The 16453-nt window shown below is 55.7% G+C and overlaps 1 protein-coding gene across 1 annotated transcript in view; it reads right to left on the bottom strand.

The window, feature by feature from the left end:
* Window positions 1–4430: 4430 nt before the first annotated feature.
* Window positions 4431–16453, bottom strand: part of LOC115656193 (START domain-containing protein 10-like) — a 54059-nt gene continuing 42036 nt past the window's right edge. Inside the window, exons 3-6 of the mRNA XM_030572599.1 lie at window positions 16269–16372; window positions 15899–16016; window positions 12898–12950; window positions 4431–4643 (exon numbers count right to left, since the gene is read on the bottom strand). Coding sequence (XP_030428459.1) covers window positions 4431–4643; window positions 12898–12950; window positions 15899–16016; window positions 16269–16372 — 488 coding nt within the window. The remainder of the gene's footprint in view (window positions 4644–12897; window positions 12951–15898; window positions 16017–16268; window positions 16373–16453) is intronic.

Here is a 16453-nt window from a genome sequence, read left to right on the forward strand (position 1 = left end):
CAGCTCCTACATGGATGCACATCCAGGCAGCTCTGTGCACTTCTCTGTCTGCAGGCACCGCCCCTGCAGCCCCCATTGGCAGCAGTTCCCAGCCAATGGGATCTGCGGGGAATGCACTTGGGACAGGGGCAGTGCATGGAGCCCCCTGGCTGCCCCTACGCATAGGAGCCAGAGATGGGACACGCCACTGCTTCCAGGAGCCGCATGGAGTGAGGCAAGCCCCTGAACGCACTCCCCAGTGGGAAATCGAGGGCCAGATTAAAACATCTGGAGGGCCAGATGCAGCCCTCGGGCCGTAGTTTGTCCACCCCTGGTTTAGAGGCTGTTGATCTCTGGCCAGCCAGAAGTGGTCCAGCAATTTTGTCAAAGCAACCTGCAGTTCCTCCTTTGGCCGCTAGAGACTGCTGTGCCCTGGTTGGAAGAGGCAGGGCAGAGCTGTAGGGTGGGTAGGAGTCAGGAGGGGAGCAGTTTGGGCAGGGGTCTGGAAGGGGGAGTGGAGGAAAGGGGGCTCAGTCAGTAGGGTTGCCAACTTTCTATCTGCAGAAAACCAAACACTGTTGCCCCCCCTGCCCCACCCCTGTTGGTTCTTTGCCCTCCCAATTTCCACCTGGGCTGTTTCCTGCCATGATCTATGCCCTCTCTGTTACCCTTGCATGGGCAGTTTCCATTTCTAGAAGGAGGCATTTGGTTTGGCTAAGCTACAGTTACCCACTTACTTTCCTGCTGTGTAGCACTAGCCAGGCCTCCTGGGACCTTCCTGCTGCCTGGATGGATGTTAGCGCCTCCCTTTTCACTCTAGGCCCCTTAGACAAACTTCCTAAGTGAATGAAATGTCCCTTTCCAAAGTTCACTGTCACTGAGATCGTTTTTGAAACAATCCCTCTCCTATGTACGGTGAGCATCTTCCTCAAAGGGAAAACAGGACACTGCGCAGGGCTGGCCTGAGCCACTCTCTTGAGCCCTGCCCCCCTCCCCCCGTACATGAGACTGGCCCCGCACAGGGCTCTCGTTGGAGCCCAGCCTGCTCCCTGCATGGGGCTGGCGTTGCTCCTTGCCTGAATCCTGTCTGTCCCCCCACATGGCTGGTGTCGCTGCTTGCTGGAGTCCTGTTTCCCCTCCCCCAGTCAAAGCTGTGTCGCCACTTACCCCCCGCATATTTCTCTGCCCCCGACTAGAGGTGCATGCCCTTGCCGTGCTCCGGCCGGGGTTCCAGTCAGGAGAGTGGGGCCGTGGGGCTTGCTGCGCTCTGGCTGGGGCTCCAGCCAGGAGAGCAGGGCCGCGGGGCTTGCAGTGCTCCGGCCGGGGCTCCAGTCAGGAGAGTGGGGCCGTGGGGCTTGCTGCGCTCCGGCTGGGGCTCCAGCTGGGAGAGCGGGGCCATGGGGCTTGCTGCGCTCTAGCCGGGGCTCCAGCCAGGAGAGCGGGGCTGCGGGGCTTGCCGCGCTCCAGCCGAGGCTCCAGCCGGGGCCGCGGGGCTTGCCAGGCTCCAGCCTGCGCTTCGCTCAAGGGAGCAGGACCACCCGGAAGACCCCGGAGCAGATCGCAGCCAGGGACCTGGGGTAAGTTTAAAAAAAAAGTGTCTAAGGCGCGGGGCACTCTTAGGCGCGGGGCGCGATTCCTAGGAATCAGGCGAATCGGCCTAAAGCCGGCCCTGCATACCAATGCTTCTGGAGAGCTGCCTCTGCTTGGAGTTCTGATCTTACTGGGTTCACTGGGGCCCCCTATTCACTTATAGATTCCTAGATTCCTAGACTCTAGGACTGGAAGGGACCTCAAAAGGTCATCGAGTCCAGTCCCCTGCCCTCATGGCAGGACCAAATACTGTCTAGACCATCCCTGATAGACATTTATCTAACCTACTCTTAAATATCTCCAGAGATGGAGATTCCACAACCTCCCTAGGCAATTTATTCCAGTGTTTAACTACCCTGACAGTTAGGAACTTTTTCCTAATGTCCAACCTAAATCTCCCTTGCTGCAGTTTAAGCCCATTGCTTCTTGTTCTATCATTAGAGGCTAAGGTGAACAAGTTTTCTTCCTCCTTCTGATGACATGCTTTTAGGTACCTGAAAACTGCTATCATCTCCCCTCTCAGTCTTCTCTTTTCCAAACTAAACAAACCCAATTCTCAAGACCTTTAATCATTCTTGTTGCTCTTCTCTGGACCCTCTCCAATTTCTCCACATCTTTCTTGAAATGCGGTGCCCAGAACTGGACACAAAATACTCCAGTTAAGGTCTAAACAGCGCAGAGTAGAGTGGAAGAATGACTTCTCGTGTTTTGCTCACAACACACCTGTTAATGCATCCCAGAATCACGTTTGCTTTTTTTCAACAGCATCATACTGTTGGCTCATATTTAGCTTGTGGTCCATTATAACCCCTAGATCCCTTTCTGCCGTACTTCTTCCTAGACAGTCTCTTCCCATTTTGTATGTGTGAAACTGATTGTTCCTTCCTAAGTGGAGCACTTTGCATTTGTCTTTATTAAACTTCATCTGGTTTACCTCAGATCATTTCTCCAATTTGTCCAGATCATTTTGAATTATGACCCTGTCCTCCAAAGCAGTTGCAATCCCTCCCAGTTTGGTATCATCTGCAAACTTAACAAACGTACTTTCTATGCCATCATCTAAGTCGTTGACTTCTACACTGTGTCTCCCTCCCTGTACAGTTCAGAGCCAGCTGTTACAACCCCTGCTGCTTTTTGTTTCCCCAGGGCTCAGCAGGGCTACCTGGGCTGGGAGCCTCCTCAGGTGCAAATATTCCAGGTCAACTAGTTGGGGTTCCAGCTCCTCACAATGGCAGACAGTCATTTATAGCTTTAATTTCTCATCATGGGCCTGTTTGTGTCTAATGCCTTGCCCCGAAAACCCTCTTCCTCTCCTGGACTGGAGATCTGTGATCTCAGCCTGGCCCTGCTCCACTTCTGTGGGGATTTCTGTCCCAGCCTTTGTTGGATGCAGAGATACCTTTGTATTAGTGACATCTCTGTGTGCTGTGCTGGTGTGACGTGAGTGCTCCTCAGTGTCAGCTGCCTTTCCTCCAGCTCCTGGGTGACAAAACCCCAGACGACAGTCATGTTCTGTGCCAGGAGCCTGGTTCTCTCTGGCTAAGGTAGAGTCCCTCCCTCCCATACAGGCTCTCCCTACCCCACAGCACCCCCAGTGCCTCATGCATTTAAACACCCCCCCCCCCCGTTAAACACAATGACCTGCGGCCACAGACATCTGGGTGCTGCTTGTGCACCCCGGAGTGTCACTCCAAAGGAAGCACGCTCACACCCCAATTCCTTTATTGGTTTTGTAGAAATCACAGCAGCAGCAGCAAACACTGGAGGAGGATCTCTGAGAGAAACATTGGTTGGAGCCCAGTGGTTTGGAGAGCAGCCACCCTGCTGGGTCCAGCTCCAGGTCTCAAAGGAAAGACCAGACCAGCCTCCTCTCCCCCCGCATGTGCTCTCAGGGTCTCAGAATGGAGCTGGGCTGGAGTAGCGCCACTGAGTTCCCAGGGGATGGCCAGATGCCGGGGGTAGGGCTGGAGAGGCACCCCTGAGATGAACAGGTGACACAGGACTGGGAGCACTGAGGTCTGGGAGAGGCCATCCTGTCTATGTGAGCTGCTGAGTGGGAGGATGGGAGCAGAGGGGAAATACAGGCTCAAGTCATCCCTGTGCTGCTGCAAAGCCTGGTGCAGGGACAGAAGGTGGCGGCTTGGGCCTGCCCTGCTCTGAGCTGCTGGGGCCAGTCCATCCCCCTCAGGGGATATCCAGCTGCCTAGAGCCCCATTACATCCTGCAGCAGCCGAGGAATAGCCAGGGGTAGGAATGCTGTTGCCTAATCCCTGCTCTGCCCCTGCCAATCCCAGTCCCCCGAGAGGCCCTGAAACACTCCAGAACTGGAGCTCCTTCTTACACAGTCAGCTCTGTATCTCTGGCCAAGGCATCCCCAGGGGGCTGGGTGGCTGCCCAGAGAGCCTTTGGTCAGGCAAATTAGGGGCATTTCTCCCGAGCAGAGGGCTCTGTGTGCCAGGTGGGTGGGTCGGGGCAGTTCTCTCTCCCCCGAGCAGAGGGCTCTGTGTGCCAGGTGAGTGGGTCAGGGTAGTTCTCTCTCTCCCGAGCAGAGGGCTCTGTGTGCCAGGTGGGTGGGTTGGGGCAGTTCTCTCTCTCCTGAGCAGAGAGCTCTGTGTGCCAGGTGGGTGGGTCGGGGCAGTTCTCTTTCCCCCGAGCAGAGGGCTCCATGTACCGGGAGCAGGATGAAAAGATGCTGAAGGATACATTCACACCAAGAGCACTGGAGACAAATTTGTAGCTATGTCCCCAACCCACTGCCAGGCTCCTGTGGGTACTGAATGCCCCTGAGCATGCGGTGGAGAGGCAGGGGCACGTCCTCTCCCTAGCCCTGCAGGCAGGTGCGGGGTGGCTGCAGGCCCCGTTCAGGCCTCGTCATCGCTGATGTGCATCCTGTCCTCAGCGAGGCCACTCTCGTCGATGTTCTCCAGGGACTCGGCGTGCTGCAGGGACAGCTCGGCCAGGCTGATGCTAGGCAGCGTGTTCTGCTCTGGGTACACCCAGGGCTTAAAGCCAGGCTCGTGCTTCTGCTTCCACTCCTGGTACTTCAGCCCCGCCTTGTAGATCTTCTTCATGGCCTGGAGGGGCAGAGCAGCCCCAGCCTGTCAACAAGCCCCATCACCTGTCTGCCCATCCCCCCGGGGCCCAGGGCTGGAGCCTGCCCTGCAGTCTGTTCCCGTTGGCCGGAGCTTGCCAGGCCTGGGCAATGTCCTTGGGTGCTTTCCTCCTGATCCCCTCTTCAGGCTACCCTGGCATGCTGAGGGTCCCCTAAAGGGGGCCTTGGGGTGGGGGGTGGAGGTGGGAGTGGGAGCCCTCCCCAGCCTGTGGCCTCACAGCCATGCTCACGTGCAGGGTATTGACTTGGCTCCAGCCCCACGCACAAGAGGCAGGATAGGAGTCCTAGGCTGAGTTTGCCATGGAAGCCTCATCCCTGCTCTCATGCTGCTGGCCAGACTGGCATTGTTGTAGTATTAGAGACCCAGCCCCATCCCAGAGCAGGGGAACATTCCCCCTGCCCCTGCAGCACACACAGCTGGGAAGGAGTTGGACCAACACACTGGAGGGCGAGGAGAGGAGACCCTGAGTGCCCTAGGGGAAAGGGGAAACCTCCCTGCAGCAGCCAAGGAGACAGGAATGCCCCTTCCAGCATCACCCATGAGGCATAGCATTCCCAACCCCCTTCCCAGAAACCAGGAGGGAGGGGCCTGGAGGGCTGCTGCCATGGCACCCCAAGGCTGGGTGTGGGGTGACCTGGGGCTGCCCTAGCAGGGGAAATATTCTGCCTTGCATTCCTGCTGTTGGTGTGTCAGGCTGGCTCAGCCCCATGCTCCGAGAATGTCCTGGCATGTAGTGCACACAGCACCACAGTCTCTGAACTTTCTCCCTGTGCCCACCCCGCCTGGGCTGCTGCGGCCACTTAAGGTATGGCTACTCTTGAAACTTCAAAGTGCTGCAGTGGCAGCGCTGCTGCAGCAGCGCTTTAAAGTGCGAGTGTGGTCGCAGTGCCAGCTCTCCCAGCGCTGCACGTACTCCACATCCTCATGGGGTTTAGCTTGCAGCGCTGGGAGACGCGCTCCCAGCGCTGCGGCACTGTTTACACTGGCACTTTACAGCGCTGTATCTTGCAGCGCTCAGGGGTGTGTTTTTTTCACACCCCTGAGCGAGAAAGTTGCAGCGCTGTAAAGCACCAGTGTAGCCAAGGCCTTAGAGACAACTCAGCTCCATAGGGAGGGGCAAGTCCTGGAGCGAATCAAAGCTCTGGAGACTCTTAGCTGCAACAAGAGGCCAGAGAGCTTGCACCAGCAGGGTGGGGTGGGGGCGTGTGCACAGGATGGAGTCACAGATGTGCTGTGCCCACAGTGTTGGGAGCTGCGTGAACGCACAGCCACACATAGATGGTCCGCGGCCCAGGCCTAGGCAGCTGCTCACCACTGACCATGTGTTGCATAGAATGCACCTTGGCAGGCACCACAGGGCAGTGGCTTGGACACTCTGAGGTCTAATTAATCTCCAAGGCTGCAGCACAGTGTTGCTGCATTCTATGCATGGGGTAACTGGATCCACCAGAACGAGGAGGGACTTCCCAGAGTGATTCCCCATTCTCTGCTGCACTGGGGGGATCTGGTGGACATACCCATGCCATTGGTATATGGTGGCTGCACAGGGCTGCCCTAGCTGAACCTAGTCTCTTCTTGCTTTGTCCAGCTGTATTTTCCTGACACTGCCCTGCTCCTCCCTGGGCCCGCAGGCACCTGTGTATAAGGAGACTGTTGTCCCCATAGTAAAACTCACAGACTCATAGACTTTAAGGTCAGAAGGGACCATTATGATCACCTAGTCTGACCTCCTGCACAATGCAGGCCACAGAATCCTATCCATCCACTTCTATAACTAACTCCTAACCTATGTCTGAGTTACTGAAGTCCTGAACTCATGGTTTAAAGACTTCAAGGTGCAGAGAATAGTCCAGCAAGTGACCTGTGCCCTATGCTGCAGAGGAAGGCGAAAAACCACCAGGGCCTCTGCCAATCTGCCCTGAAGGAAAATTCCTTCCCGACCCCAAATATGGTGATCAGCTAAACCCTGAGCATGTGGGCAAGACTCACCAGCCAGCACCCAGGAAAAGAATTCTCTGTAGTAACTAAGATCCCACCCTGTCTAGTGTCCCATCACAGGTCATTGGGTATATTTACCGCTAATAATCAAAGATCAATTAATTGCCAAAATTAGGCTATCCCATCATACCATTCCCTCCATAAACTCCTCAAGCTTAGTCTTGAAGCCAGCTATTTAATTTGACCCCACTATTCCCCTTGGAAGGCTGTTCCAGAACTTCACTCCTCTGATGGTCAGAAACCTTCATCTAATTTCAAGTCTAAACTTCCTAATGTCCAATTTATAACTCAGTGGGGTTTTTCTGGTTGGCTAGCTCCCAGTACTAAAAGTAAGGGGAAGGGTCAATAGGAAATCAGGACCAGGAGGGTCCTGTCCTCCGAGTGAGCGGGAGCTGCCGGGTCACAGAGTGGGGCCAAGGTATGGAGAGAGCAGGGGCCCAAGATGAGCAGGGGCCCAAGATGAGCAGGGGAGCAGAGCTGTGCCAGATCCAGCGGGGCTAGAAAAGCAGCCCAGGAAGCAGGTCAGTGCTGGGAGCAGAGCCACAGAAGCAGCCCAGAGAGCAGACCGTGCTGGGAGGACAGCTGCACCAACCAGAGCCAGAGGGGCCAGAGAAGCAGCCCAGGGAGCTGGAGGCAGAGCAGCAACAGTGCTGAAGCAGAGTGGAGCTGGGGCTGGAGTAGTCCAGAGCCGGTTGTGGTGAGCAGGTGGGGAGGGCCATGGGGGACCCTAGGCAGTGGGCTTAGCACGGGGAGATGTCCCCAGCCAAGAGGCCCTGCAGGCCGGACTTGGAGGGGGATTGTAATCCCAACGGGGCAGGGGTGATGCTAGAAAGAAGGGCGTATCTGACCTGCAGCATCTCTGCAGCACAGCCAGGGCCTGAGCAGGAGGCCTGGCCTGGGATGTATGAGGAGCAGACTGTGAGCTGCCCTTACATTGCAACCACGGCTGGGTTGTGTTATTGCTGCTTGCTGTGTGCTCCACAATATCTGTGAGAGTAAGGGGGAGACTTTTATGGCGGGGTCGAGGCAAACCGCCTGGCTGCTGATTACGCTCAGCAAGACACCAGGATGGTTAGAAGAGCACAGCAGGGTGTGCTGCGCGTCAGAGAAGCTAAGTAGAGTACTGACTCAAGCGGAGAGGCAAAACCAATCACTGGGCCCTACGAGGCAGATTGGAAATGTTAAAGTGGGCAGAAAACAGAAGACTGTTATTCCTCCTCGGAAAGGGAAGATCCTTGATGAACACTGCTGGGTACCAGGAAATACCAATAGATGTCGAGCTCTTGTAGAGCCTACATCTGGGGCAAGCCTACCTAATGGGCTCCAGCCAGCCAATGTACCAGGGGTTGGCAACCTTTCAGAAGTAGTGTGCCAAATCATCATTTAGTCACTCTAATTTAAGGTTTCACATGCCAATAATGCATTTTAATATTTTTAGAAGGTCTCTTTCTATAAGTCTGTAATATATATCTAAACTATTGTTTTATGTAAAGTAAATAAGGTTTTTAAAATGTTTAAGAAGCTTCATTTAAAATTAAATTAAAATGCAGAGCCCCCCGGACTGGTGGCCAGGACCCAGGCAGTGTGAGTGCCACTGAAAATCAGTTCACGTGCCGCCTTCAGCACACGTGCCGTAGGTTGCCTACGCCATCAAAGGAAGAGCACCAGTGAGTCTTCTAAACTCAAGTTTGAAGGTTGTGGAGTTGCATCCTCAAAACAGAACTGCAGAGGTACGCTGGCCTGAGGGAGTGGCTCCTCAGGTGAAGGTAACATTTGAAGAGAATGGAAATGAGCTGCGGGTGACAAGGAAGGAGAAGGGAGGACGAGTTCTCTTTCCTCAAGAAAGATGTGGTGAGAGGTTGCCAGTTCCAGTTCAAGCGGCACACCAAGGCTGATTCCTGCACAGGTGGCTAACTTAAGGGCGCTGCCAGAGAAGCATCAAGAAGTCTTTTCTAAGGATGAAGTGACTAATTTTGATGACTGGGTCAAAGGTGTCCATGACAGGCCAAAGACAGCCAGAGAAGTTGCTCTCAGTACAACTAAAGACACAGCCCAAAGCAGGATAAGGACTTATGATCTCAAGTCCAGTGGGGCTCTCATCAGACCTGGTGTCTGTGTACCAGTTCATAGCCATAGATGCCGGAGGCATAATAAAATACAGGACAAGTGGGAGTCAAATCCCTGTACTGTGGTCACCCACAACAATCCTGAACTGCCCGTTTACACTATCCAGCCTGAACAAGGAGGTCCTGAGAGAGTGGTATATAGGGACCAGCAAAAACGTTGGACTTTTAGTCTGACCAGGGCTCGTAGGAGGCATAGAGCAGCATGTCCCTACTCCCTTGGAGACTGAAACCAATGGGGCAAACCCAAACCCTGACGAAAATGGCTAGATCCCTCAAATTGACCTGGTGTTACCTGAGAACAGGGGAAATAGAAAAATGAGTGTGACCAAGTGGGACTGTTCTTAATGTTTTCTCTGAATACTGTGTGGGTGCCTCAGTTTCCCCTATGCATTTCTTAAGTCTCTAGGTGGTAGGATAGAGGCCAGTGTGAATAAATCACTGGCACTCTGTCTCCCTGGCAACAAATGGCCAGGGCCCTTCCCCCTGCAAGGAAATAGCTAAAGGTGAACAAAGAGATCAGGTGACCTCCTGGCCTGGGAAAGAGACAAAGGCCAGAGAGGAGGGGCTGGAGGGGTTTTCAGTTTGGGGCTGGCTGGGGACAAGGAGTGAGGGCAGATGGGGTTGTCTGCCTCACTGGGCCCCAGAATGGACCCGGCTAAGGGGTCCCATTAGCTGTACCTACAAGCTCTGTTTTAGACTGTGTTCCTGTCATCGAATAAACCTCTGTTTTACTGGCTGGCTAAGAGTTACATCTGACTGCGAAGTGGGGATGCAGGACCTTCTGGCTTCCCCAAGACCCCTCCTGGGCGGACTTGCTGTGAGAAGTGCATGGAGGGGCATATGCTGAATGCTTCATGGAGAGACCCTGGAGGTGAAGGTGTGTGAGCTTCTTGCTCTGGAGACTGTCTGCTCCAAGGGAGAGGAGGCTCCCCAAAGTCCTGCCTGGCTTTGTGGGGAGCAGTTCCAGAGCATCGCCCGGGGACTCCGTGAAAATGGATAATGAACCATCAGTCTTAAGAAGATCCCAGAGAACCAACTGTTAAACTTGGAGATGATTGTTATTGGTTCTGTGTAGTGTTTCAAAGGATATTATCATGTATAGTATGAAGAAGTAGATGTAGAATGTTAAATATGTTAAATGTTCTTTTGTTAATTGTTAATGGCTTTTTATATGACATGATGTGGGTATATGTTGTTAATATGAGACCAGGATATACTGGTGTGAATATTGTGGCTGTGGCAATATTTTAGCAAGGGGGAACTTAAGGGGACTGTCAGTGAGGATTTTTTGGTGCACTAGCTCCCAGTGCCAAAAGGAAAGGGAAGGGTCAATGGGAAATCAGGACCCTGAGACTGACAGTCCCCAGGGGCAATGGGGAGAGGCCAATTCTCTAGGTCAGCCTGACTGACAGGTTAGGCAGGCTAATCAGGGAGTCAGGAGGCCGGGGGGGGGGGGTCCCGTCCTCCTTGTGAGCAGGAATTGCCTGGGTCAGACAGAGTGGGGCTGAGCTAAGGAGAGAGCAGGGGCCCGAGCTGAGCTGGGGAGCAGATCTGTGCCAGATCCAGAGAAGCAGCCCAGAGAGCAGGTCAGTGCTGGGAGAACTGCAGCAATCAGAGCCAGAGGAGCCAGGGAAGCAGCCCAAGGAGCTGGAAGCAGAGCAGCAGCAGTGCTGAGACAGAGTGGAGCTGGAGCTGGAGCTGGAGCTGGAGCAGTCTGGAGTCGGGTGCGGTGAGCAGCTAGGGAGAGTGAGGGGTGACCCAGGTTAGGGTGACCAGCTGTCCTGATTCTATAGGGACAGTCATGATTTTGGGGTCTTTTTCTTATATAGGGTCCTATTACCCTGCATACCCTGTCCTGATTTTTCACACTTGCTGTCTGCTGACCCTACCCTGGGTAGCGGGCCCAGCGCAGGGAGACGCCCCCAGCCAAGAGACCCTACAGGCCAGACTTGGAAGAGAATCATAATCCTGACAGGGCAGGGGCAATGCTAGAAAGAAGGGTCCTGCCACCTAGAGCCTGAGGGCGTGTGGCCACCACCAGAGCAAGTGTCCGACCTGCAGCATCCCTGCAGCACAGCCAGGGCCTGCGCAGGAGGCCTGGGACTTGTGAGGAGCAGACTGTGAGCTGCCCTGACATTCCAGCCATGGCTGGTTGTGATGTCCCTGTACCACAGAGCGGGGTGATGTGTTTTCCTTTAACCTTTTCCATTTTTTCCTTATCTTTTAAATTGCTTGCTGCTTAATAAATTGTTTTTGCTTTGAACTGCATGTAATGATCAGTGGGTCAGGGAAGCATCCAGTGCAGAAAGAGCATCTCGGAGTGGGGAAACCCTAGCTCCTGCCCTAAGTGACCATAACAAGAATGGGGGTCGAGCATCCCAGGAATCCTGGGTCCAGCCTTGTTGGGGTTACAAGGACTCTGCCAGACAGGAGAGTGGAAGTGTCTCTGGGTAAAGGAAGTGGGAGCGAGGACTCAGATCCGTCTGCTAGCCCATTTCACTGGGGTAGTGTATAAGCCAGGAAAGTTCCCACAATAACGGGACCATTCCCTCATCTGGTGGCTATTTGCTTATGAGACACCGATATGAACCTGGTGTGAGTTCTAGACAATGACTGGGGCCAGGTCTATACTGTGAAGTTTTGCTGGCTTAGCTCTGTGGGCTAGTATAGCTCTGCTGGCAAAACTCCCTGTGTAAATATAGGCGCTGACTCCATGAGTGCTCCGGGGCTGGAGCACCCACGGGGCAAAATTAGTGGGTGCTCTGCACCTACCAACAGCCAAGCTCTCCCTGCCCCACCCCACCTTACCTCACCTCCTCCTCCGCTTTGTCCCCTGAGTGTGCCGTGTCCCCGCTTCTCCTCCTACCTCCCAGTGCTTGCCGCTGCCAAATAGCCGTAGCAAGCTCCGGGAGAGAGGGGGAGGAGCGGGAAAGTGGCGCACCCAGGGGAGGAGGCGGGGCCAAGGTGGGGATTTGGGGAAAGAGTCGGAGTAGGGGCAGGGAAGGGGTGGAGTTGGGGTGGGGACTTTGGGGAAGGGGTTGGAATGGGAGCAGGGCAGGGGTGGAGCTGGGGTAGGGCCAGGGGCAGAGGGGGTGTCAAGCACCCACCGGTACCAGTAGAAGTTGGCGCCTATGTGTGTAAATGCAGCTTATACCAGCAAAAGAGTCATAAGAGCGGCTATACTAGGTCAGAGCAATGGTCTAGCTAGCCCAGTGTCCTGTCTTCTGACAGTGGCCAATGCCAGGTACTTCAGAGGGAATGAACAGAACAGGCAATCAAGTGATCCATCCCCTGTCTTCCACTCCCAGCTTCTGGCAGTCAGAGGCTGGGGACACCCAGAGCATGGTTTTGCATCCCTGCCCATCTGGCTACTAGTGATTTGGGCCTATCCTCCATGAACTTACCTAATTCTTTTTTTAACCCAGTTATACTTTTGGTCTTCACAACTTCCCCTGGCAATGAGTTCCACAGGTTAATTGTGTGTTGTGTGAAGAAGTACTGCCCTCTGTTTGTTTTAAACCTGCTGCCGATCCCTGGTTTGTGTGCTATGCGAAGGGGTGAATAGCACTTCCCTAGCCACTGTCTCCACACCAGTCATGATTTTATTGCCCTCTATCATAGTCTCCGTCAGTCGTCTCTTTTCCAGTCTTTGTAATCTCCTTTGCTGGGATAGCTCATGCCCCTCAGGGTGTGACTATGCTGGCAGAACAGCACCTTTCACCAGTCATGCTGCGCCCCAACAGGGCACTCCCCACGGCCACACTAGCCAAGTTGGTGCTGAGAAGACAAAAGACCTTTTTGCCATTGCAAGCTGTTGTCACTAGGGGCCTGCAGCTGGTGTGGCTATCCCGGCAAACTCTTTCTAGTGTAGCCGAGGCCTGGGTGAGCAGCCTGGGGAAAGCGGAGCCCCTTGGGGCACGGCCAGGCCAGGTCGGAGGCTGCTCCATTCACCAGGCCTTACTCTGATAACAGCCTCCAGACGTAGCTGTCACTCTACTAAAGGGGAGCGGTGCTGCTAGCCGAATGAACCCGCTGGCGCTCGCTGCTCCTGCCAGCATGCAGTAACACAGCCACCTCCGCACCCAGCTTACCTTTGGCGCCACAAACTGGGACACTTTGTTCACCACCCACTTTGGTAACGAACCTAGAACAAACCCGAGTTACTCAGACAGCAAGTGAGGCAGCCCCAGCGCTCCTCTGGGGCTGTTTGTCCCTCTCCGTCCTTGTGTATGGCAGTCCAATGCCGTAAATACCAGAAAGGCAGCTTGGCAGCAGGTAGTGTACAGTCTATGGGGCCCAGTCCCTCCCTGGTGCCGATGCCCCCTCACAAGGGTTCTGAGCTCCTGTCCGCACTTAGTTTCTTATTAAATCTCCTGTACCAGCAGGGCTGGAGCACTAGTGTAGACAAGGCCTGTGCTCCCTGGGGCTCCTAGGCTTGCCTGCCACACAGTGGGCTGGCTTGGTCTCTTCCTCCACCCCAAAAAGTCAGTAATGCTGCAGACAACACCAGGAAATTGGCTTATGCATAAAACCGACAGGAGAATTTCCCTGGTGCCACCCCATGGAAACTGCCTGGCCTCTGTCTGGATCCCAACAGCAGCCTCCAGTGCTTGGGGGGCAGGGCTGTGAGGCTGGCAGTACCTTGGTGATGGGCTCAAAGCTCAGGGGGGCAGGGCTGTGGGGCTGGCAGAGCCCTGGGGATGGGCTGTGGGGCTTGGCAGTGCCCTGGAGATGGGCTCAGAGCCTGGGTGGGCAGAGCTGTGTGGCTAGTAGTGTCCTGGGGATGGGCTTGGAGCTCAAGGGGATAGGGCTGTGGAGCTTGGCAATGCCCTGGAGGTGGGCTCAGAGCTTGGGAGGGCAGAGCTGTGTGGCCAGCAGTGCCCTGGGGATGGGCTTGGAGCTCGGGCGACCGGGCTGTAGAGCTGGCAGTGCCCTAGGGATGGGTTCAAAGCTTGGGGAGCAGGGCTGTGGGGCTGGCAGTGCCCTAGGGTTGGGTACAGAACCTGGGGGGCAGGGCTGTGGGGCTGGCAGTGCCCTGGCGATGAGCCCCGGGGCGGGGAGCCAGGGGCTAGTTCTGATGAGACGGCAGGGAAGAGAAAGCTGCAGCACATAGAATCATAGAATATCAGGGTTGGAAGGGACTTCAGGAGGTCATCTAATCCAACCCCCTGCTCAAAGCAGGACCAACACCAACTAAGTCAGGGGTCTCAAACACATGACCCACGGGCTGCTATTTCCTGTGTCCCGCCAAGCGGCCCACACCTCCCCTCCGGCCTACCTCCAGGACAGGGGTGGACAAACTACAGCTGCAGGATTGCCCCCTTGAGCCCCACGCTGCTTCCTGAAGTGGCTGGCATCATATCCCTGCAGCCAAGGTGGGTGGGGGAGGAGAGAAGCAGAGGGCTCCCTCCATGTTTTGCCCTGGCTTCCAGGCTCTGCCCCCCCCCCTGCAGCTCCCATTGGCTGGGAACAAGGAATTGTGGCCAATGGGAGCTTCGGGGGAGGTACCTGGAGGCATAGCAAGCAGTGTGTGGAGCCCTGCCTCCCCCTCCCCCAGGGGCCACAGGGACATGGTTCCAGCTACTTCCCAGAACAGAGTGCGGCCAGGGGCGGCAGCCTGCCCAAGCTCCGGTGTGTGCCGCTGCCACCTTGGAGCCCAAAGCCCTCCTGCACCCCGCCCCCTAACTGCCTGCCCTGAGCCCCCTGCCTGCACCTCAACCCCCTGCCTATGCCCCCTGTTGCACCCCACACCCCAACCCTGGGCCCTGAGCCCCCTGCTGCATCCCATACCCCTTCTGCACCCCAGTCTCCTTCTCTGAGCCCCCTGCCTGCACCCCAGCCCCCTGCTGCATCTCAACTCCCTGCCCTGAGCACCCGCCACACCCCTCATGCAGCCTCTGGGGGCACGGAGGGGGTGGAGTTGGAGTGGGGACTTCAGGAAAGAGGTTGGAATAGGGGCAGGGAAGGGGTGGGAAGAGGCGGAGCCTCATGGAAGGGGTGGAATGGGGGCAGGGCCAGGGGCAGCAAGGGGGTGTGTGTCAGTGATGCGGCCCTCAGGCCAATGAACTAGTCCTCATGTAGCCCTCGTCATTTGAGTTTGAGACCCTTGAACTAAATCATCCCAGCCAGGGCTTTGTCAAGCCGGGCCTTAAAAAGCTCTAAGGAAGGAGATTCCACCACCTCCCTAGGTAATCCATTCCAGTGCTTCATCACCCTCCTAGTGAAATAGTGTTTCCTAATATCCAACCTAAACCTCCCCACTGCAACTTGAGACCATTGTTCCTTGTTCTGTCATCTGCTACCACTGAGAACAGTCGAGCTCCAACCTCTTTGGAACTCCCCTTCAGGTAGTTGAAGGCTGCTATCAAATCGCTCCTCACTCTTTTCTTCTGCAGACTAAATAACCCCAGTGCCCTTAGCCTCTCCTCATAAGTCATGTGCCCCAGCCCCCTGATCATTTTAGCTGCCCTCCGCTGGACTCTCTCCAGTTTGTCCACATTCCTTCTGTAGTGGGGGCACCAAAACTAGACACAATACATAACCGGCGTGCGAGCTGGGTGAAGCCGGGCACAGGGCACAGCAGCTGGTAAACACTAACCAATGGGCCAGGCCACCTAATATAGGCACGGGAGTGCAGCAGTGTCCCCGAGGGAATCCAGTGGAGAAAGGTGATGTGGGGGCAGGGGGAGTGGGCAGCAAGCCCACCAGCCCGTGTGCACTAGACAGACAGGTGGGGCTGGGTGTGTCCATCTGTCTGGCTCTCACATAGTCTTCTGCTCTCCTACTGATGTCCCCTGAGCTGCCCTGCCCCAGCTTAGAAGGAAAGGGAAGTAAAGGGCTGGCTGCTTCCTTGGGGACAGGTCCCGCTGGGGATGGTCCATGTTCTTTCCCCACTGTTCATCACCAGCTTTGTATTTGGGGGGGTACTGGGAAATTGGCCCCATCCCTTTGGGGGGTGTCTCACCCCCTAGGTACAGCATGTCAAGCAATAGTTCCTCCTGCACGGCGCTACCACTGCCCCCCAAGTCACCTCTGCCCTGCCAGGAGGAGCTGCAGCATTCCCCCGGCTCATGTGCCATGCTGGGTGCTCACCTCGGGGGTCCACCTGGGTGAGGTAGTAGAGGGTGCAGGCTAGGGGGCCATTGGCCTTGACCAGGTAGCCCGTCTGCAGGGACACGGCCCTCACGAAGTCCTTCCGTGGTGGGTACTTCTGTAGAGACACCACACACAGATCAGTGCCTGCTGTGCACCTGCTCACCGGGCAGCCACGCCACACAGGAGCTGTGCTCCAGCCCTCTCTGCCACAAGTTGTGCCACCTGCGGCTGGGAGGCCAGGTCCGGCACCAAGGCTTGGCCTGGCTTGGCCTTTCCCACCCCGCTGGGGAGCTCGGTAAAGGCCTGGCACTTCTGCGTTGTGCCAGGCAGCAGAAGCAGAGCTGAGGTCAGCAAAGTGGGGTCTCACCGGGTGCTTGACGCTGTAGTTGATGATCATGTAGTCATTGCCTAGGGGCAGCCAGGAGCGCAGGGTGACAAAGTCCCTGTTCTTCAGGGGACTCGGGCACTTCCCTGCAAGGGAGAGAGTCTGTTATCCCCCAAACACCTGCCGGCACATCCCCTGATTGCCTCCCAGGAACACCCCTTGTGCAG

This window comes from Gopherus evgoodei, chromosome 8, assembly GCF_007399415.2.
Source record: "Gopherus evgoodei ecotype Sinaloan lineage chromosome 8, rGopEvg1_v1.p, whole genome shotgun sequence".
Classification (NCBI taxonomy): Eukaryota; Metazoa; Chordata; order Testudines; family Testudinidae; genus Gopherus; species Gopherus evgoodei.